General features: G+C 40.8%; 2 protein-coding genes across 6 annotated transcripts in view; both read left to right on the top strand.

The window, feature by feature from the left end:
• Nucleotides 1-2,115: 2,115 nt before the first annotated feature.
• On the top strand, nucleotides 2,116-16,773 carry DSCC1 (DNA replication and sister chromatid cohesion 1). Of its 4 annotated transcripts, none has more exons than XM_049824909.1 (9): nucleotides 2,116-2,344; nucleotides 4,266-4,434; nucleotides 6,840-6,974; nucleotides 9,961-10,051; nucleotides 11,374-11,512; nucleotides 12,518-12,570; nucleotides 13,790-13,947; nucleotides 14,504-14,652; nucleotides 15,446-16,773. In XM_049824909.1, exons 1-9 carry the CDS (start codon nucleotides 2,175-2,177, stop codon nucleotides 15,552-15,554), a joined length of 1,173 nt encoding a protein of 390 aa, XP_049680866.1. In that variant the 5' UTR covers nucleotides 2,116-2,174; the 3' UTR covers nucleotides 15,555-16,773. The 4 variants fall into 4 exon arrangements, with proteins under 4 accessions (XP_049680866.1, XP_049680862.1, XP_049680844.1 ...); XM_049824905.1 differs by lacking the exon at nucleotides 2,116-2,344 and adding an exon at nucleotides 2,453-2,580; XM_049824887.1 differs by lacking the exon at nucleotides 2,116-2,344 and adding an exon at nucleotides 2,589-2,690.
• A 1,193-nt stretch (nucleotides 16,774-17,966) lies between these two features.
• The window catches only part of TAF2 (TATA-box binding protein associated factor 2), a 65,255-nt gene continuing 60,403 nt past the window's right edge, over nucleotides 17,967-22,818 (top strand). The window contains exons 1-3 of one of the 2 annotated variants that reach the window (XM_049824548.1): nucleotides 17,967-18,956; nucleotides 20,463-20,516; nucleotides 21,267-21,427. In XM_049824548.1, the coding sequence (XP_049680505.1) occupies nucleotides 18,903-18,956; nucleotides 20,463-20,516; nucleotides 21,267-21,427 (269 nt within the window). In that variant the 5' untranslated portion in view covers nucleotides 17,967-18,902. The remainder of the gene's footprint in view (nucleotides 18,957-20,462; nucleotides 20,517-21,266; nucleotides 21,428-22,818) is intronic. The other variant, XM_049824557.1, reaches the window with a different exon arrangement.

The raw sequence follows: 22,818 nt of genomic DNA, 5'->3' as shown, positions 1-22,818 counted from the left end.
ACTTGAACAGCAACTTCCAGCGTGGTGAGGGACAGGCAGAGAGAGATGGCAGGCAGCACAAGCATATACATTTCAGCTCCTTAGGAAACAAGATGAAAAGCATCTACAGCCACAACTACTAGGATAAACAAAACTGGTTGGAAAAATTAATAACTAGTACAAATGTTGCTGACCACAGATCAGTGTCAACTCCTGAATAACATTCAGTTGTTGGAGTTTTTTTTGCATTGGGTTTTTGTTATGTAGCAGAGCTCTTAAGATACAAACTCCATGAATTCATGCACTGGATTAAGTTCCTTGGCTATATCAGAATCTCCCTTTTTTTTGTTCCACAGAATGAAAAGGAGAAAGGAGAAGCAGCAGGCATGCGAGGTCACTGGGAAATTGCACAAATTAAGCTATAAATTAAAACCAGCATAATTAAGCTGCTATTTAAACAGTTAAAAACTGTGTGAGCATTTACTTGCTAGAACAGTGATTTTCTGGTTTACCTTGGAGGTGTGCAGGAACAGATTTACATTAAAGCAAAATGTAACAGTCTTGGATAAGACTGTACTCATAACAGTTTGCACTTACACATTAGTAGAAACTAGTCAGAGTGCCTCAGGTTTCCTGTGTACACAGTGACTGTATTTCCACCTTTCAGTAACTGAAATAAAACATGAAAATATGATAGATGGCTGAGTCTTTGAACAAGCCACTGCACATGTGATAGAGGTAACTGCCTCATTACTTCAGTCAAAGTTTTCTCCAAGACCAATTGCCTTGCTGGCACCACTCAGGCAAAGGACCTTCTGAAGGCAGAAGATGCCCGACTCAGTCACATGTGACAACAGTTGCTCTCTGCTGGGCTGGGCACCAAACCAAGCCAGCTCCATCCCACTGGCTCCTGCTTCTGGTTCCAACACGAACGTGGTACTACCTCCTTGTGTGGGTCATTTCATGCAGGCTTATACCAAGCACAGAGGAACTCTGGAAGCAGATATACACAACTTAGGAGTACAAAGTAATTATTTGTTAGCTAATGCACACAGCAGACAGCAAGGACTAACACGCTACTAGGCCAAGTGTTAATATGCCCTGCAGCAAGAACTCAGCGTTTGGAAAGCCGGCCATCCTGGATGAGGCAGGGAAGAGGCATCCTGTGCTGCTCCTTGCAGAGGACTGACTCTCAGCGGTGCTGAGCCACTGTCTTCTGAGCCTCCACTTTGTTTTTTTCCTTATGGTTAAAGGATGTCAATAGACTTCCTCTTGAACCTCTGAGCTGCGGACTATTTTCCATTGCAGTAATTGTGCTTGCCTGTGTTTTTTACTCATCTCTGTCATGGCTTTAGCACTTCCTCACAGCTTCCTCAAGCAGACAGGGCCCAGGTCAGGCCACAGCGCGAAGCCCAGCTGGGCCCTGAGCCACGGAGAGATGAAACCCCTTCCATGGGGCCTGTGCAAACCCTTTCCTAAGGGATCAGGAGGCGACAAGAGCCAGTAGATACTTGCCATCGGTCAGACTGTCTCCACAGCTGTCCTGACAGGACGAGCAGGGGTGGGTGATGCCAGTGGTTGCCCACCTGCAGCTGCCTCACTCTGTGTCTTCCCAGCCGCAGCCAGGCCCCGTAATGGCGGCTCAGAGGGCCGGCCTCTCTCTCTCTCCACCCTTGCTCTCACGCTCTGGTCTCAAGGAAACACCTAGAGGGTGCTGCCTCAGTCAGGGCTGGGCAGGGGCTCCCATACTGGGCCTCTTTTTGTTGTATTTTATAGATATATTTTATTTAGGGCATTTTGTGGGGATTTAGGGCATTCTGTGGGGTTTTATGGCATTTTATTGGCACGTAGAGATATTTTCTTGCAGCCCAGCCCGGCTTTAGTGCAGCAGAACAGAAATCGGGATCAGACCCGCTGTAGGAGCGGCACCCCTGCGAGCTGAGCTGGGCCGGGCCGGGCCGGGAACCGGCTGCGCCTGAGGAGAGCGATTCCCCTCAGCGTAAACCCGAACTGCTGCCGCCCGCCCCGCCGGCCACAGCCGGTCGCAGGGCGAGCAACCACCGAATCCACCCGGCCGGCGCCCGCCTCAACGCCTGCCGCCCCGCCCCTTGCGGCGACGGGGGGCACCGCCTCAGCGTGGGCGGGGGCTGGTGCGGCGCGGCTTTTCGGAAGAGAGGTTCGAGCCGTCGGGCGCCATGCGGAGCCGGGCGGAGGTAGACGCTACGTTACGGACGGCGAAATTGAACCCGGCGGAACTGTTGCCGATCGTGCACTGCCTCAGTTTCGGTTCGCAAGCCGGCGCCGGCGAGTGCTGCCTGCTGCAGCTGGAGCCGGGTCTCTGCGCCGAGCTGGAGGCGGGACGCAGGTACGGGCGGGCTTTTGGCGCCCCCTAGAGGGCGGGGGGTGTCGCCGCCGCCCGGGCCGCGCTTCGCCTCAGGGGGCCGGACGCGGCCCCCTGAGGCGAAGCGCGGCCCGGGCGGCGGCGACACCCCTCGCACCAGCCCCGGGCCGTCGATCGGAGGCAGGTTGAAGGACCGGGGCAGGCTGAGGGACCGGCGGTGGAAGGCTGGAGTTTTCTCACCCTTTCAGCTCCGCCTCGCCGTGAGTGGGAGAGCCGGAGCAGCGGCGCGGGATGGGTCTCATCTTTAGCGTTCGTTAGCTGGCGCGGCTCTTAAACGGCGCTTTTCCCAGACTTTAATTCTTCTGATGGGGTGAAGGCGTAACTGTTCCTTAAACCTGGCTCAGTTATATTGGAAATTAAAAGCTAGCACCGCCTAAAAGAAGCTGGACAAAGCGAACATAACCAGCGCTTTATGATGGGTATTTACAACACGTTTAGATTGTTTTCAGCAAAATAACTGTTGTGCGCATTAAAAAAAAAAAAAAAAATTGGGATGGGGGGATGGTTCATGCGTTGTTACCGTTTGAGTCAGTAACAAGGCTCAGTTCCCTGCCTATTCAATCCGATCAGAGTAGCAACTTTATTGCTAGGGTTTCCCAATTCTGTAGGCTGTTGTAAGGAGGACTGTTCTTAACTTTTTACATGTGGAAAAATGGCTTCTCATGAGATTTCTAGCAGAAACTGAGGAGAGTTTCTTGCCGGGCATATAAAGATAGATGCCTAAAAATTTGTGTTTAGGAAAGGAGATTATGTCTGTAAAAGAATCCCTCTGGCCTCTGAGATTTTCTTACTGGAACTCTTGACATCAGGTGGATGTCAGGGTGCCTGCAAGTTAGACAAGCAGAACAGCGAAGGACGTACAATATTAGCATAGGCATTTGGTAGGATGGTTACGTGACATCTAACTGGACCAAGAACAGATTCTAGGTACGTTTTTGGTACTGTTTTAAAATTTCTTCCTTTGCTCCAGTGCCGGGGACATAACATAATAAAAATGTTTAAAATTATACAATTTTAGAATTCCCTCTAAAGAAAATAGTCCTCAGAGATGTATGTTATTAAGCCTGTTCACACTCAGTGCAACATTGGTAAGGTGTCATTGGTTGGAGGCCTGAGGACCACTTGTGGCACAACTGAGCTCTGTTCATGCATGCAGGCTTTTAGAAGCAAGATGAGCAGTTTGATTAAATCAAACGAGAGCACTTAATTTAGTGTACCCTGGGAGGAACTGAATGTTCCCTTGTTGTGGTCCTGCTTCAGTATTATTACATCCTCACTAAGAATCTCTATTTAATCAAGTATGTGAGCTGAAGAGGGGGTTTGCATTGATTCTTTGTACTGAAATGTTCTAGAAGATGGTCTTATTTCCTGTGTGGAATTACTTGCAAGAAAATGTGTATGCTTTTGAGAGAGAATTATCTGAAGGGCACTGCACAACAGACACAATTTCTGTTTGCTTTCTTGTTTCACAATGGGCTAGTTTCAGTCCTTATTAAAAAAACAACTCTAGTTGTAATCTAATTTCTAAGATTAGTTAACTAGTTCAGGCCTTAAGCATCATTTCATCAGTGTTTTAGGGGGTCATCTGAATAGGCAGGTGAAGTGGTTTGACTGTGGTCTGCAGAAAAACCTTGAATGCTCGTCTTTCAGAGTGCAAAAACTCAAAGAGGAGAGGAAAAAACATAGTGTTAAGATATCTAGATTAATTGACAATTACGTCGTTTATATTTTGGTATACTGTGACTGCTGCTACCAAATAGAACTGCAGTTTGTAACTTCTTTACCAATGTATAAATGTGAAAAAATATCAGACAAGTTTAATAGGTGTTCATCCTGAAATAGAGGTAAAAATACATCTTTATTTTGGTGCTGTTTTTTTTTCCAGCCTAGTAATCCGTGGTGAAAAGGATGAACAAGCAGTGTTGTGCAGCAAAGATAAAACTTATGACATGAAAATAGCAGATACCTCAAATATGCTGCTGTTTATTCCTGGTTGCAAAACTCCAGAACAGCTGAAAGCAGATCAAGCATCTTGTAATGTTATTCATTCACAGGTATGTCTTTCTGGGTTTTGTTTGTTTGCTTTAATTTTCTACGTTCTTATTCTCTATAATTTCTTGTATTTTATCCAAGATGCACATGTGAAACCCAGCTGGTATTCAGTTGCCTAAACATAGGCTTCTAATGCCATTTTAGATGCCTTGTGGTATTGGTCTAGCTATGAGCTGCCACTGCAGAAGGACATGAGTCTGCTGTAGGTTCTTTGTATATTGAACAGCCCCAGGAGGATGTCTTTATAAATACGCTTTATACACAGGGGGCATGCTATACCTTAGGGTGTCCAAAATGGCTCTGGGGCCTTTCTTTAGGCAACTGAACTTTATCCATAATGTATGATAATTATTGTTTCTAAGAAGTTAAAATTTTGGTTTATTTTCAGTGGATAGTAATTACTTGCTGTAGGTATTAAAAGCTTTCAAAGAAAATCTGATTTCTTATAGCAGCTGTTTTTAAAATAAGCTTTTTTCAAATTGATTCTTAGGAGTGCTTTCCCCAAAAGGCAGATTATACCATGTCATGCCTGAATATTATTTTTTTAAATACAGAAATATATTCAAAGGTGACTCTCTTTCAACTAGCATCTGGAAAGATTTGTTGGAGTGAATGATTATATAGAGTTCTCAGTTTAAAGAATTCATTGTTCACTGCTCTTCTGAAGCATAGTTAATAGAATTCTACTAAAAATAGTTAGGCAAATATTATTACTAGGTCATTATTTGCTGTAATGGATATGATGACATCACTGAGGAGTAATCCTGCTTGTCCTGAGATGAACATAATAAATCAAAACAACATAATTTCTTTTGTGAGGTCAGCAGTTCAGCTAATAGAAAAAGTTAATTCAAACTAAAGTAGATTAATGAGAAAGTAATATTCTTCCATATTCTTTTTCTTGTTATGTTTAATGATCTTACTAGTTCTCTGAAGTCACACATGCCAATATAATGTGATTTGCTTATGAGTTATTTTTTGAGTTGTATTTCTAAGAGCTTTCTGAGTGTTTTCAAAAACTGTACCTAGTGTATTGGCACTGCAAATTATGAAACATAGCAAAAGATACTACGTTGACTCGGTATTTTGGGGCTTCACTGCTCTTCTGTAGTCTTGGTGCTGCTTTTTGTGCCACTTGCAAGGCTAATACTCACAGCCAAAGCATCTGACGTTTTATTCGCCTCACACAGACCAGCTCCAGTTACGAGCTTTGGATTATAAATTAGAATTATTTATTTTCTTTCCTGTGCAGCATTACCAAATTGCTCAGAAAAGAACTTGGCAGGAAAAAGAAATCTAACACTTAGGTAAATGCTATTTGACATGGAGGGAAAGAAAAGCTTAGAAGTTTATCAGGAAATTAGTATTTACCTGAATTTTGTGCCAAGCAAGCTATGGAATAGTCAGATTAAAAACTGAGAGCTTTCTTTGTCTTAGAATTTGGATAGGACTTCTACATATAGGTGGTTTGTTTATAGTTGATTTAAATGGAACATTAGTTTAAAGTTTTGGGGTGTTTTTAACGGATGACCTTTAAAGAAAGTAGCCTAGTAAAGCATTTAGGGTATTGGAAAGTACTATCTGGATGCTTTTTCATGGAGGCTTTTTTACAAGGGGGCTAGTGGTTGGGTCAGGAGTCAAGAACCAGGTGCCTGTTCTGCCTCTGCCATTCTGTACCCACTTTTGTTGATTTGGTAGATAGCAGAAACAATTCTGAAAGGCCTCCAATACTCTGTCCTCTTCAGAGAATCCTCTAGGAAACCCAGGCTGTACTCTGTGAAACACCTCAGGATTGCTCTGAAAGTAAAGTTTTATTAGATTAGTCCTGTTGAATCAATTACACCTGAGCTTCCTGTTGCATGCTTTTAATTTGTGTGTTGAATCAGAGTAAGACACAGAGATGTCTTTTTAGTTGTGTGCAAGTGTAGCTCTGTCTCATTAATGTCTGTTTATGATGATTCATTAAGGTGTAAAAAGACCGTGAAGTAGATCCCAAGCATGGGAGGAAGTGAGGAAGATGGAAACCCCCTCATAATATAGGAGGGGTTTTATGGCAGTAATATAATTTAGTATTAAGAGGAAAAGAAATGTTGACAAGAATTGTGCAGGACTATATCCCATGGTGATATTCTATCATTTGTATGTAGAGGTGAGCTGTTCCCTGTGTCATATGCACTAGGAATGTATTTTCATCAACCAGTGGTGGATTTTTATTCTTCCTTGCCTGTGGTAAACTTTTTTTATTGAAAATATTACAATGATTGTTTCATCTTTAAAGTAATTACCCTATTAATAAACTCTTGTTCTCAGTGACCAGGTTAACACTTGTTGCTGATAATTTTGGTAAGCTGCTTTGAATCCAAATGCTATATTAAAATGTTTTAAGAGTCACTGCTTATTCTTGTAGATTGCTGGCTTCTCTAATAACTATTGGGAATTAAGGAGATGTCGACCAAAACTGAAGAAACTGAGGAAGCTTTTAATGGAAGATCCATATGAAGGGCCAGATAGTCGGAAAGATCAGACTTTGACATTTTCAAAGGTAAATCAGCTACGTAAGCTACTTTCTTGTAATTGGTAATGGGCAAATTAAAGTGAAGATACATTCTTAACTAGAAAAATGCCTTTCCTCCCATGTTTCACAGTGCTGCTTTGAGTCAATTTTTTAAGCCTACTGTTCTAAACAAGTTGGTAATTATTAGCACTTCCACTGAGTAGCAGATAAGCACCTTTTTTTAGTAAAAAGAGAAAAAGGAGGGACACTGAAAGAGACTGGGGATTTTGCTTTTTATATGGGAAGTTTCTTGAAGACAGTCTTGAGAACCTTTTCTAAGTTTTGAGAGCTATATGTCTACTGAGGTATAATGCAGCCTTTCTTCCTTTGGGGCTGTCAAGTATGACATGTCATGTATGAGCAAAGTATGAGGTCAGAGGACACCCATGTGCAAGTCACTTGTCAATCAGTAATTTATGATGACAAGGAGAAACAGGGAGTTGCAGAGAATGACAGGGATGATATGAGACAGAGAATAAGACTGACACTACAAGAAGAGAAAGCACAAATAAAATCCTGTCCTCCTGCCCTTTTATGTTTCCAGGAAATCCAATTTAGGATCTAAAGAGTAATGGAGATATTTGGACTGTGGAGCATATGATCTCAGATAAAAGGCTGATAAAAATCCTGGGATTTTGTTAGTTTGGTTGGTTTTCCTTTTGACTTTAAAAAACAGAAAAGGTTGCTCCAAAGTATATTACACTAAGGCTTGGCTGAAGCTGATACCAACAAATCATTTGTGTGTGCTTAGATATTATTACTTTTCTACTTTGGAGAGAAATACTGCCTCTCTCTTTATGGGCGATTAACAGACTAATTTCTGATCAGTTTCAGAATCTTTCTTGCAGCATTGCCTTTTTCCACCTACTCTGGTCTAGGCATAGAAGTACATGCAGCAAAGTAAGGGATGGCAAAGGCAAAAGGGCTTAAATTGTCCAGAAATTATAAGCATTGACAAATGCTAGCAATGCAAAAAATGTCACATGCAATAATATTTATTGACAATATTGAACAAATATTATAAAAATATGTCAATGTCTCACCAAACATTAGTGCCTAGTTTGAGGACTGATCTTCTCCGTTTGTTTTGAAGGAGAATGTATTTCCTATATTAGCTTACTGGAGAACAACTAGATATATCTGATATAAATGTATACAAATTTTATCTTGCCACTGGTGGAACTTTAAATGAATCTGAAAGCTCTCCATGGGAAAGCTGTCTTTCCTGTGGGAGTAATTCTCATTGGATTCCCAAACAATGCATGTGTAGTAAAGATTTCCACTGTGTTGTTTGCTTACACTTAATATTTATTGTGTGCTGGCAACTAATAAGCCACCTTTAAGCTGTTTGAAAACAAGTTACTCTCTTCTGGTGGTTTACTGTAAGCTTCTTACAGTTTTCAGTACTGTATCACATTCAGAGAACCACAGCTGAAGATTCATAAGAAACTATAGCACTATAAGGAAGCCTGTTGCATAGTGATGTGAATTAACAAACTACAGGAAAACTTATAAATGGGCTAGTACATGGCTTGTTCAGGATGCACCAAATTAAAATCCTGGATTTTACAGTGAAATGACAGGGCATACTGAAATGATCGCACACATCAGTGCTAAGGATAAAAAACATTGAATAGATTATCTGGAAATTGCTGGTGTCAACATGGTGCAAGTCAACCCATTCCATTTTATGTTTGCAAGGGTGATGCAGCTGACAAAAGTGTCAGAGCTGAGAGCAGTCATTTCCTTAAAAAAAAAAAAAAAAAAAGGCTGTTGGAGTGCTAGCCAGGCCTCAGAGGGGGAAGAAATGCCAAGGACTCCTGTGCAAGGTGTTATCTGAATGGCAGTATCTAAGTCACAAACACACTTTCATATTGATCTGGGAATATTTTTGCTCGCAATTGCTAGCAGTGTTTTTTTTTTAAGTACTATATACTGTGGTCATCCCTTGCTGAAATACTGATGTGAGTTCAGTGCTGCTTAGCCTGATGATGTTTCAACATACTGTCTAATAGGAATGGCACAGCAGGAAGTGGAGACCTTTCTGTATTTATTAAATGCTTCTTTAACATGTGGATGTTCCAAACTTAGTGTTGGTTTGTTCCATTTGTGTTCCTGTAGTCTAACAGATCTCAAGTATTTAATCCAATTTTTTTTATTTTCTGATAGGAAATATTCTTATGCTATAATCAACAAAACTCTAATATTAGAGTTGATTAAAAAGCCTGTAAGGCAATTAAAAAGGGCTGCAAAGTGAATAAAGGAATTAATGAAGCCCTGTTGCCTATGGATTTGTCTGGTGTTCCTTCCCTTTACTTCAGTCCTCATGACACCTTCTGTTCCTCCTACGTCTCCTAAATCTTTACCACAGTATCCACAGCACCCTCCCATCTCCACAAGTAACTGTTCTGCAAGGAGCTGGATGTACTGTGGGTGGCTCTGTGCTACATGTCTGCTAATCAGTTAGCAGACACCAAAACACAACACTAACTGTTGAGGTCATGCTGGAGGAGGCTTTCACTCAGTGGAGGTACTAAGTTGGAGTTCTGACTTCTATCCAAAAGCGATAAGTGATTTTTGTTTTGCCTTTTCTTTGAATCTTACAGATTAAAATATGTGGTTTAGGGAAGACGGAATACATTCACTTTTCATTCTTGCTGTGATACTTTACTTACGATGCCTACTTGCACTAGTTTGACATCCTGGGAATACAGATATATTACTTATGCATGGCACAAAGACTTCCCAGTGGTTAGACTGGTTTTTATATTCAATAACCCTTTGAGAAAATGTTGTAAGTTACAGGAAAGGTTTCAGAGAATGTGGTAAACATTAGCAAATTCAGAGTCTGGGGAAAAAACATCAATCTTCTAAGTTTTTCTTTCATTATATCTTATTAAGGCATTTAGCATGCTTGCTGAAGCAAAGGAGGAGTAAGGATAACCTGTTTTATTTCCTTCTTTCCTTGTTGCAGTATACAACAGAAGATTTGTTAAGTCTGATTCAAGCAAGTGAAGAAGAAATACTGCACCAATTGCAGGTTATAGATGCCTGCAAAATCGAAGGTATTTGTCTCCAAAGAATATTATTGCCTGTGGGGAAATAACTCTGCTTTTATCCCCAAAATATCTGTGTCTCCTTTTTCTAAGGCCCATTCCACATCCTCATCTTTCAAGGCGCAAGTTAATTCAAAGTACAATCTGCTTCCATAGTTCCTCTGCTGCTATGAAGCTGATCAAAAGGATAAAACTGAGCAGGCATTGAGCAGTCTGGCTCTTCCCAGGGTAGTTCCTTCTTTGCTGCTACAAACACTGGCATCAGAGTATCCCACCTATAGCATGAATATTTTTTGGCTGGTTGCACTCTTCATGGATGAGTGGGTACTGTTTTCTGCAGTTCTAGAGGCAAAAAAAAGCTGATCCTTAGGTAACTCCAGGCCTTTCATAGCCTTTTGTTCCTCCCAGACAGGGTTTATCTCAGAAGTCTCCCTACTGTGTCAGGCAAGGCTGGAACAAGTGTGTCACCTTGGGACAGGTCCTACTCATCATATACTTGGCCAAGCCCAAACCCTCACCTGGGCGCCAGGTGATAGCAGTCCTAGAGTCAGAATAATATAGGGCAGAACTGAGCTCTGGAGGTTGTCAGGTCCAAACCCCTGCTTTAGAACAGGGCCAACTTGGAGCTGGCTGCTCAGGGCCTTGGCTGGTTGAGTTCTGAGCATTTCCAAGGGTGGAGATTGCACAACCTCTGTCCAGGCTGTTCCAGTGTTTGGCTATCTGCAAGGAGAAGAAAATTCTCCTGATACCCAGCTGGGATTTCCCTTGTTGCAACTTGTGCTTGTTGCCTCCTGTCCCATCACTGAGCACCACTGGGAAGACTGCTGATCCATCTTCTCTGTACTGTCCCGTTAGATAGGTGGATCTCACAGATGACTCTCCTTGTTACTTACTGCTGCACAGCATCGTTGTACCAGATCCGTGCTTTGTCACATCTGGATTTCTGTGAACTTGGCTGGACCTGAACTGCCACTTTGCAGCCCCAGTGCAATCAGTTCTGTTCATGCACCTCTGTGCCTGAATTAATTATTGGTTTTTCCAGGTCCGATTCATCTTGGGATGGGATTTGTAATGTCTTTGTATCTGTGGCACTTAATCTACATAAACATTTATGAATAATTGAGATTATTTTATTTCTTTCTCCTTTACATTTGCTCTTACTATTCTGTTCTTTTTCTCTATTTTAATCCTGAAAAGCACAGAATGCTGTCACTGTACTTTGTGAAGGTGTGACTTAAATGTCTAGGCTCCTGTAATGTATCTTCAGGGGAACAGAATTAAGGTGTTAATGTTCTCCTTCTAACGTTGTTTTGTGTCTTTTCATTTGTCAGGATTTTGGAGAATTCTAGAATTTGACTATGAGATGAAACTCTTGAATCATGTCACTCAGCTAATAGACTCAGAGTCCTGGTCTTTAAGTAAGGTTCCTTTACGTACCTGCCTTGAGGAACTTGGATCTTTAGAGCCCAGGTAAGCAATTACTTTTAGTACTTAAAATTGTCTACAATTATTATTAACTATTACTGATGACAATCATTATTAATTATTTATTAGAATTATAGTCTTCTAACTCTAGATTCTAGTTACTGTGGCGTTAATGATATATTTTCTTTGGCTCTAAAATATACAAGGGCATTAGTAGTTTAGGCAGACAGGTTAGTAAACTGATTTTAGTGTATAATATTTCCATTGATTCGGTAGTAGAGATATTACTACTGAATTGTAAATGGTGGAAGTAGCATGTACTTAAGCTGTAAATTGCTGGCCATCTTAAAATACTTGTTCTGAAGCTATAGCTAGCCAAAAATGTTCAGTTTAGCTCTTCTGTAATGTCTGACATGGTTGTATGTTTTCTGGTATAATACTGAATTCAGATTGTAAGAGTTGAGTTTATTGTACTGCCATTTGGAGTAATGAAATAATTTAAGATTACTATTCAAACAAAGTCTTAAGTTTACAATATGTAGCATTTTCCATTTATTTGGCTTTTGGCTCAAAAATAAATCTTGCTTTAGTGTTAGTGTCTGTGGTTAGGTAGTAATCTTATGCCATAGTTTTAGAAAAATGCCTCCTGTTCTGTAAAGGATAATTAACTGCCAAATTTGTGACTTGTGTTTCTTCTCATTGGAAAGAAGTGACATCGCAAGAATCTCTTTTCCTTGTTCTCCTTACACCTTTTAGTCTTCACTAGTTATAACCAGAAAGTGGAAGAGGCTTTCAGGGGTGACATGCTGAATTAACTCCCATCTGTCCTTTTTGTCTCCTTTTGTCCTCTTTTAACTTAGTTCTAAGTTCTTATCAATTTGTTCATTTCAGCCATGAAGATGTCTCCCATCCTCCATTCTCCTTGACTTTTTTTACTCTACCTGTTCCTTCATCTTCTTGGTAACTGTTTCTGTAATGTCCTAATGAACAGTTTTAAAACTTGATTTCTAATTTTTTTCTTCTTTTTTTTTTTTTTTTTTTTTTCCCCAGAGAGATGATAGAACATACTCTTTTAAGCTATGGAAGGAAATACATCGATGATGGTAAGTCTGGGAAAGCATACATATTTTAATTTTGCATAAAGGAAAGAGTTATTCATGAGTAAATGCAGATTTTGTGCAGGTGGCCCAAACAAATGCATTTGCTAATATGCCGGTAAAAGGAGGGAGCAAACAGTGAGCTAAAGATCAGTGAAATTCTTGGAGAAAGTTTCATAGGAAAAAGGACTATTAAACTGTACAAGATACTAGGGAAAAATCAGGAACTATCAGAGGTGCCCGAAGTGACCTATTAGGTTTCTACAAGCCATAATTTTGTGACTAAAGACAGATCACTTGTAAAATTCAGATGGAATCTCTCTTCAGATACTCTGGGAGGTCTCAGATACCACATGTTCAAGCAATTAATTGTGTTATTGTGAATAGTCAGTGGCATGTAGATCTCCCTGAATTCAGCTTGCCTGAAGTAGACATCTGTCTTTGGTCCCTTGAACTGCACCACAAGATTCATTTATTATATTGATTAAATCTCCGTTGGCCATCTCGCATATAGACATAGTATTTCAGTGCCTTAATCTGAATTCTCCTTCACAGTTGCTTTCATCTCGCCTTTGGCTGAAGTAGGAGTTGCACTCAACCTTAAAGGACACAGGAAAGTAGTTGGAGTGACATAGATTGTCATCTTGGTATATTTAGGCAGGTTACACAAAGAACAGGATTGAGTTGCAGAAAGTCCAGATGACTGAAAAAGTGGAAGGAAGTGTTTATGCCTCACATTGCTCAGAGAATTTTGGTCAAGGTAATGAGAATGAAAATAAGTTCTCCTTATTCCCTTAATCATCTAATATTATAAGGATGATTAAGGAAGTGAATGTTTTGGTTTAATTGTTCAACCACAGACAGCAAACGCTATATACAAGCCGTTCAGAAACAGGAAAGAAAGCTGTAGGAAAAACAGTGTTACTGTGGAAAGGGGAAAAGGAGATATTGGGGGAAGAATATAAATATCAATTGATATGAATGAATATTGTGGCTCGGGCAGTGCTGCACACACACATAATTTTCTGCTTAATCTATTCTTGTGAATGAGAAGTACCATCATTTATGCAAAGTAATACCAGGTCAGGTTACTCCCTGAGGAAAAGAAAAAACAGGATACTTGGTTTGTAGAAGACTGTAGAACAGAATGGAAATAAGAGGCTGTTCTCTGGGGTTTTTTTATCAAAAAGCAAGAACCCAATATACACTGTTTTTTGTTTCTCAGCAGGGGAGGTTTACTTTGAAATGCATGAAGATAAAATATGCAGAGCTATAGCACAAATGCTTTTGCAAAATGCAGTTAAATTCAATCTATCAGAGTTTCACGAAGTCTGGCAACAAAGCGTCCCTGAGGGAATGACAACAAGGCTTGATCAGCTTAAGGTAAAAACCATAAAGCAGTACGGATTCTTCCATGAGTAGGCTAACTGACTTGTGTCGTACGTAGATTTTATCAATTACGGGAGATTGATTGTGTTATTTCTGTCACCTTTCGAGTTAAAGTATGTACGATGTCCTCTGTGGGCACCGGTAGTCTGGAATCCTGACAATTCAGGTTTCTCTAAGTCTGGCATGTTTCACTGTTTGAAGAAAAGTTGCAGCTGTACAGTTAATACTTGTAACTAGAACAGAAGCAGAAGTCGAGCAGGCTGTAGTGACAGGCAGTAGAGTAGCAAGCACTATGAAAATCGTTTTGCTCAAAAGATGTAGAGAGAAGTTGGAACTTAATGGATTTCCCCTCCCTTCTTGTCATAAAGGAAGTGATAAATACTGCCTGTAATACAGCGCCTTTATGATACTTTTTCACTTTGCCTCTAGTAGTGTTGTTTTAGAAGGCTTCGGAGGTGCAAAGGGCAACTTGTATGGCTTATTGCCAGAAAGAAGTAAGTTTAATTGTTTTGGTTTTACTTAACATTTTCTCTCTGGTGCTGATGTACAGGGCTTGGCTCTTGTGGATAAAAGCTCAAGACCAGAGACCATCTTTCTGCTAAAAGTAGAAGACTTACCTGAAGACAATCAGGAAAGATTCAACAGCTTATTCAGCATACGGCAAAAGTGGACGGAAGAGGATATTACCCCTTATATACAGTAAGGATATATTTCTTTTTATTAAGATACAATTAGTGTTATATTCTCCCCATTTTGCAGAGCTGACTTCTTAGCAGCTATGATTGCCTCAAATATTATACTTTCCATTTTAAATGAATACAAACTCTATATGAATAGAACTGGGAACTGTAGCTACATTTGTTGGATTTAAACTTGTGTAAAAAGCTGATCCTACTAAAGTTAAGTGGGCGATAATGTCTTATTTGATTGAGACAGACTTAAAGGATGAACCTCCTGACATTTATTATCAGCCTCCATATTTATAACACAAGAACTATAGAGCCATAGTGCTTCCTGTACCGTGTCCTTTGTTCTTTTGGTGGTTAACCCTTACACTACAGTGCTATCTGGAAGGCCCAGCCATGATACATGTGAGCAGATATAGATGGTAACTCAGAAGTAACTGTATCAAACCTTTATGGGTGGCTCTAAATTTACCATAATATAATTAAGTAGCTCAAACCTAACTGTTTTGCTGGATTGAAAACCCTTTTGAGAGGAGTAATAATAAAAACCAACCAGCCTCCCCTAAAACCCAAAATCCTTGTTTCTGAATAATGTAGTTTTGCCTGTTGCTGAAATGTCAAGCCAAATTCTAAACTTTAGGTAATTTAAAGCATTATGTGACAGTTAATGGTAGTAGTTTGTTGGGGTTTATTTTTCCTTCCAATACCCTAATCCAGTTTATTGCTATGTTTACAAGTATTTCATGGATTCATTTTGTATGAGAATCTCTCTAATGCCAATGTCATCTGCTTTATTTCCTCTATAGAGATTTATGTGCAGAGAAGCAGACAGTTGGTGCTCTTCTGACAAAATACGCTCGCTCCTCAATGCAGAATGGTGTTAAAGTTTATAATTCTAGAAGACCCATCTCATAACAAGTATTGTTTGAAGAACTGGAGTACTGAATGGAGTAACAGTGAATGTTGCTTGCTGCTGCCTTCTGGGGAAAGGAGTTGTCAACCAGTATTATACAACGTTCTTGAGTTTAAGCAGCTAAGCTTCTTGAATGAGTTCTGTTTTCTGCTCAGCTAAGTAGAATGTGAGGGCACTTGCCTCTTCTAAGAAACTATAGTGTCATCAACCGATACCCACCTTCCTTTGCCCACCTTCTTTTTCCTCTGTGTCTGTAGTTATGCCAGGAGTCAAGCTACTTCTTGAATATACTTTACCTGTCTATCCATAAACTGAAGTCTGACATTAAAAATTAAAACCTCCTTGATAATAATTGAATCACTTGAATTGATTTCAACAGCAAAATGGAATGCTTAGTCTTTTGCCCATTAGTGAGCGTTCTTTAAGATTTTGTGGCAGTGTTGACATTTTGAATACTGCAGACTTTGACAAGCTCATGAACAGATTATTCCTGACGGAGACTACACTAGTCTTAATTTTGGAAGGTGGTTCTTTTTGTCGTCATGTCTGTGAGTAATACTGGTACAAGCTCTTGACACTTTAACACTTGGCAGACTTGCCTTTTTAAATATCACAAAAAACCCAAATTGCAGTCAAGTGTGAAGATGTGAGAGAATAGTTGGACATTGGGTTATGAACTTCCTATGAACTGCCATTAGAATGTAGCTCATGTAGAATTAATGTTTTACAGAAGGCTATCTTTGCTTTTTAAAGAGAGCTTATAAAGTTTGTAATACGATTATTTTTTTTTAAACTTTGTTATGGCAAATAACTGGACATAGAAATTGTATCTTGAAAACTGAAGGTGGAATATTACTCTGTTGTAGAGCAATGAAACAGGATTTTTCTATGATATAGTCATAAAGTGGAGTGCCTGAAATTGAAATTTTGTAATCATTAAAAAGGATTGTTTGCATGTCAGTGAACTGGAGTTTAATATTAGGCATTTTTCAGATTTTTTTTTTAAAAAAACTTAACAATTGTAGAGTTTTTATACAAAAAGCATTTGCTGCATCAGACTCAGATGTCAGGTATGAAAAACCTTGGAACTGCTAGCATGCCAAATGTAGGGTTAGCAGGGAGAGGAAAGAAACTATAAATCAAATTTAACTCTTCAGGTGAATGCGTGTATCCTTGGAATTCTGTTATAGAGAAAAAGCTGAATAAAACCTACTTCCTGGACTCTGCTTATTCTTGCCCACTGATGCAAGATCAGTTCCCAGCGCTCCCCATTTCTGCACTCGACAAGTGTGGTGTGTGACCCAGTTGTGTGGAGACTCAGCTGGGTTCTAAGGGTGGCTCTCTGCCAGGAAGAATTGCCTTGTTCACTGTCTCGTTCTGACAGCTGTGGTCCTTTTGATAGCACCAGCAGGTTCCCTCTCGGAGAGATCAACGGTAATGTGGAATGTGAAAGCCTTGGAAATAACTTCGATTGCATCACAGAAGGTGCCTTGGCCGACGTACACAAAGACAGTTAATAGTCTTGTAATCTGCAATACAACAGCATATATTTACATGGGGTTTTGTTTGTGAAACAAGCAAGAATTTAAGTATATACGTGAATAGAGCTGTATCATAATACCGAGGTAATGATTCAGGTTTATCTAAATTATTTTTGCGTGTGTAATCGCTCTGCGCGTTCACGGTGCTTCTTGTTCTGCCAGACATGGGAAACGAGCTGCTGCTTTCTAAATTTCAAGAACTGCTGATGCTGAAAGGGCTAGCTCCATTACCTTCTCTCATGCAAGCGTTTATTTTGATGTAAAATAGATGGATCAAAACTCGCTTATAAAAGAACAAATCTCGGTGGTGAAGGAACTTCAGATTGTATCCTCCTGATGCTGCAACCGCAGACCCTGCGCAGCACACGCGGGGTGGGAGGGGAGAGGCCATCGCACCCAGTCTCACGGTGTGGCTCTGTGCCACGTTTCCAGCAGCGTCGTTGCCGTCTTAAATCCTTTTTTCGGTTCAAAAATGAAGACTTGAAGACTGATGTGTTTCCGTACGCTCCGCTGAGCCAGGCCCCCCCACCCCCCCGGGTGCGTTCTGGTGACCTTAGTTTGGCCCCTCGCGCGGGGGTCAGCGCTCCTCAGTCACTGGAGCGCTACGAGTCCGAGGGCAGGCAGCGGGAGACCCCACGGAAGCCTCCCCCCGCTCCCCCGGTAGGTTTAGCAGCCGCTCCCGTGCCGCAGCCGCCCCCGGCCCCACGCTGACAGGGCTCCCCCCGCGGGGCGGCCACCGGCCCCCGCCCTAGGTAGCGCGTGCGCATGCGCTAACGGCGGCCTCCCTGCCCCGCGCGCCTCCCTCCTCCGGCGCTGGGGGCCGGCAGGGCGCATGCGCCCAGCCCCCGTAAACGTCGGTTGGATTATTTTGGGGTTTTCTTTTTTTTTTGTTTTTGTGTTGGCCTATGGCCGCCTCTGACATCGGCACACCGCCCTTCTGAAAAACAAGGTTCCAACGGACTTTCCAACCTTCAAGGAAGCAAGCGGCGCTAAACGGGCTGTGACCTTTCAACCGCCAGGGGTCAAAGGTTACTGACAAAATGGCGGCCGCTGCTGAGGGGGAGAGCGTTGGCGGGGCCCGGCGGGCGTGCTGCTGAGGGGGAGCGTTGCGCGGCCCGGCGAGCCCGCGCCCTGCCGGTGGGCCGCCCCCGCCCTCCATGCCGGCCGGCCCCAGCCGACCGCCCCGGACGAGAACGACCCGCGGGAGCCGCCAGCCCAGCCGCCGCCCGGAGCGACGCCCGCGTCCGCAGCGACGATAAGGCCGGACCGTGGGGGCTCTGCGGCGCCGCCTGCGCTCCCCGCCCCCGGCCCTCTCGCCTACTCCACCACCGCCCCCCCCCCCCCCCCCCCCCGCCACCCACCGGCAGCGCCTCTTCCCCCTGTCAGCGGAGGGTGCTGCTCCCGCCGGCTGTCCCGGGAGAGGGGAGCCCTCGGCCGTGCCTGCCCAGCCGCGGCCTTCCTGATTCAGTAGCTCCCACCTCCGCTGCCCCTTGAGCCGGTTGATTTACGTGGCTTCTGCGGAAAGGAAGCACGCAGCGCCTCTGAACTGGTATCGTACCCCCAGTGGAGAGAGGGGTTGTGCGCTGCACTCGTAAAAGGGTTATGTGGAAAGACTGAATGTTGTTTGTGCTGTAACTATGGTGCTCGTTCGAGCTGAAGATGCCTGACTGTGGGGAGTCAGAGATCCGCTGGGGAGATGAGTGATCGAATACGGCCTGACGCGGGGAAAAATCCAAGGACCCATCGAGCGAGGATGATGTTGATGCCAGTCTGACGGCCAGCAGTGTGTCTTTAGTGCTGCTGTTCAGGATGAATAGGAAGAAAGGAGACAAAGGATTTGAGAGCCCAAGACCGTATAAATTATAAGTATCCGTTTTTTTTAAAGTAGCTATACTTGAGACCACTGCACATTTGAAACAGGCCACAGGCTGATCAGTAATTATTTACCTGAGAAGGTTGGAACTACTGCTTGTGCTGTAGCTTGCATTCAGAAAATATCTGTTGCAGGTGTATGTTTTATTGTGTAAATGGGCTCGCTCATGGACAGTGAGTCTGTCAACCATGCAGTCTCATCTTATAAAGATATTTACATTGTGCTCTTCAAACCTTGGAGATCTCTCCACACAATATCGGCACTACAGACCGTGCTATCGTGTTTCATTCTTACTACTGTGTCAACCCCTTTTTGACTTAGGGCTTTTTTCTATATATTAAAAAAATGCTTGCATTTGCGGCAGGCAGCTTTGTTAACCAAATTGTCATTTTTACACGTTGATTATTTTGGTTGTAACCAAGCTGTAAAGCGGTTGTGGATTTCAGCGGATCTTTATGTATTTCTGTTCTACCTCCTTGATTTCTTCACAAATCTGTAACACAAATGTATTTCTAAATAGAATCACTCTTGTTATCATGCACATTTTAATGTGTAAGTAATTTTTCAATCCATCATTGGATACTAGATGTTACCATTCTCTTGTAGGAATTTTTATTGAACTTGCTCAACTGAAGCAAAGTCACTTTTTGATGCACAGCGTACATGAGTATGTGCATATAACGTGTGATGTGGCATAAAAGTTGAATTATTACAAGGTTGTATGTTGAGTCGTGAATAGCGCTACTGTGAAGTGTGGTGAAGATGCCACCAACTACAGAAAAAATATAGAAATAACTTGTAGATTTTTAAAGAAGTTGGAATTACTATTTTATCTTCCATTTTTTAAATCAGAGTTTTGTTTACCAGGAGTTCTAATATGTCACTGAAAACTTAAGCAAATGCATTTGACTTGTTTAAAACACCGATCTTGATTAATATATATTGTTTAAAGTAATGAATTCTTATGACATACTAATTGTAAAAGCACATACTATGTTTTTTTTCATGTATAGTACCTGCTTATGCAAATTATGTACGAGAGTCAACTCACCAGGTAGATTTTCCACAGGTCTCTGATGGCAAATACTATGGCTGTGTGCCAATTCTAATACTGCACATCACTAAAGTGTTAGAACTTGATTCTATGCCATTAGTAATACTATATTTTTACATACTGTTACGTGATGTTCGAAAGCGATGTTGTTGTCTTTCTGTATTACTAGTAATATTCATACTAGTATGATATTATATTTGATTTTATTGGAACTTTTCTGACCTTGTGTGCAACTTCTATTCATTATTTGTTTTGGACCGTGTCAGAGATTAGACAATCATGAATTCTTATAGAAGTATATGCTATATGCAGTATTTATCTATATGTACATACATCCTGTGTGAGCTCTCTATTTTTTTAAAACTGGGTTAAAATATTTTTAAATGCTGGCATTTGTGCAAAACCTTACTTATTTTAATATTTTTTTTTTTTTCCCAGCACAACTCACCAGGTAGTTTGTATCAACAACATAAATTTTCAGAGAAAGTCTGTTGTAGTAAGTATTTTTTAATAAAACGTGAAAGTAGAGATTAGAAGTCTGGGTTTTCTTCGTGCTTTAAGAGGAAACAACTGCACACATAAGCTGATTATGTTGTTTAGCTTCTTTATATTTTATGCTTTCTAATCTGATGCCTCTCATAATTCTGTCATATCTTGAGATGCGTCAAATAAAATACCTTCTAACTGTGAACACGATAATCTTTGCAAGGAAAAGCTTCCTAAAAGAAGGTCGCTGCATTGTAAATAATATTACAAAGCAATTTGCAATTAAAAATTGATGTTCAACATGGTGTTAGCTGGTGTTGGGGATAGGGTTATAGAGTTTTCTAGCTTATATGTGAGTTCATGGGGGCTTTGAAGAGACTTTCGTGATTTCAGGCCTGAAATCATGGAGGTGTTTTGTGAATTTAAATATCTGCCTAAATGGAATCTGCTTAGTTTATAAAAATCGTTGTCTTAAGCTCAGATACCAGAACCTAAACCACAGTGATGCTACTAACAAGCATGATTGTCAGTCATGTTGAAGTGTTTTGTTTTATTTCACAGCTGGGAAAGCACTTGTTAAATGGTACGCATGAAAATGTATTTTAGACATCTAAAAGGGCAAACCAGTTTCTTTTTTAAATAAGAAATTAACATTTTTCTACCTATGATTTTCCTTTGAAATGCATTAATTTTTTTTATATATCTCTACTTTGTCAATTGGTAAATATTTTATAGAAGGTTTTGATTTGTGTTTTCATAGGGTTATGTGGAACTGACAATATTTCCCACGGTTGCAAACCTGAATAGAATCAAACTGAACAGTAAACAGTGCCGGATTTACAGAGTAAGAGTCAACGATTTAGAAGCAGCTTTCATCTATAACGATCCAACGCTGGAGGTTTGTCACCATGAGTCAAAGCAGTAAGTGATGTGTTTAAAACTCTGCAGATGTGGCGTCTTCTGTTGCTTTTAAGCATGACCTATTTTCTTACTGTACTGGCAAGTTTTACTTGGTGATTTCCTAATGGTAACTTTTGGTATGGTGACTTAGTTTTGGGGAATTATTTTGGCAATAATTTTGACTCTTACGCTATTCTTCTTTAGAATTTCTTTTACTGACATTTCGTTGTATTGTTTTGTAAAAGTATCAGAAATTTTTTTAAAAGTACTTTATGGGGAAAAAAGTGGTGGGTGCTAGTAGCATTCTCTGCTCTAGGAAACTGTGCTTCTCATGCATTTTTCCTTGGTAAGAAAATATCTTTGGCTAAAATGTTTTATCATTGATGGACTTCAGGTTTATCTATGCCCAACTTTTACTTTCATTTATTTAAAGAAAATGTGGTTACATTATTGTGGCAATAGCTTTTTGTTTATATTCTTGTAGAGAACATTTTACACTGGTGCAGCTACCACGTGAGAGGATTGCCCTTAGTTTTGGGTTTTGTGGTTTTTTTGTTGTTTCTGTTTTGTTTGTTTTTTACTCGAGCACAGTTGGTTAAATCAATTTGGTTGCATCAGTATAATACTATGTAGACCAAAGCTATTATGTTCCAATAATTTGTCCTGCAAAAATTGTCCTGATGTTTATAATGTGTAATGTCAGATTGGGTGATTGTGTTTCTTCCTACTTTTAAGACTAAGAATATTCATGGTATCGAAGTTCTTGAGGATATTTCCCATTTTCCTAAGCAGATTTTCTAAGAATTGTTTCTGATTTTATTAAATGTCTAGATAGCCTCATATATAATTAGCTTATTACTTTGAAACAATTAATAGGAATAAGGCAAATCATGTGACTGTATCAGGTTAACTATTGGACTACTAAATTAAGATGCTTATTACTGTCCTTCAGCTATTTGTTGTATCCCCTTGGACAGCGATTGCTCTGAGATTTGCTAGCTGAAAAGATGGAAAGGGCTCAGTAAGCAGCTTCAGAGGTGATATCACCGTGGTTAACTCATACAGCTGATGAAGACAGATAGGAACTGGGTAGACTTACTCTGAAGCAAACTGCAGAGCGTTCATACAGTCCTGCTGGTTAGATTTGTGAGAATAGTGGCATTCTCAAATGATGTAGCTAGGTCTGTAACAGGTTGTCTAACCATTGCCTTAACGACTAGAACCTTTGAGATGTTTCTTAGCCCATCTCAGTTTTCAGGTTAAACCTGACTTAAATTCTCTGACTGTTGTCTGAAAACTAGAGTATTAAAGAGAACTTCTGTTGTTCAGGTACTGAGATTCAAGTCCTACTTTTTATCCTAAGTTACGCATCCTTGGAGTTGAACTGTTTGTTTATGGCAGGCTCTATATTC

Source organism: Accipiter gentilis, chromosome 2 (assembly GCF_929443795.1).
Source record: "Accipiter gentilis chromosome 2, bAccGen1.1, whole genome shotgun sequence".
Lineage (NCBI taxonomy): Eukaryota > Metazoa > Chordata > Aves > Accipitriformes > Accipitridae > Astur > Astur gentilis.
This window is presented reverse-complemented; position numbering and strand designations above follow the sequence as displayed.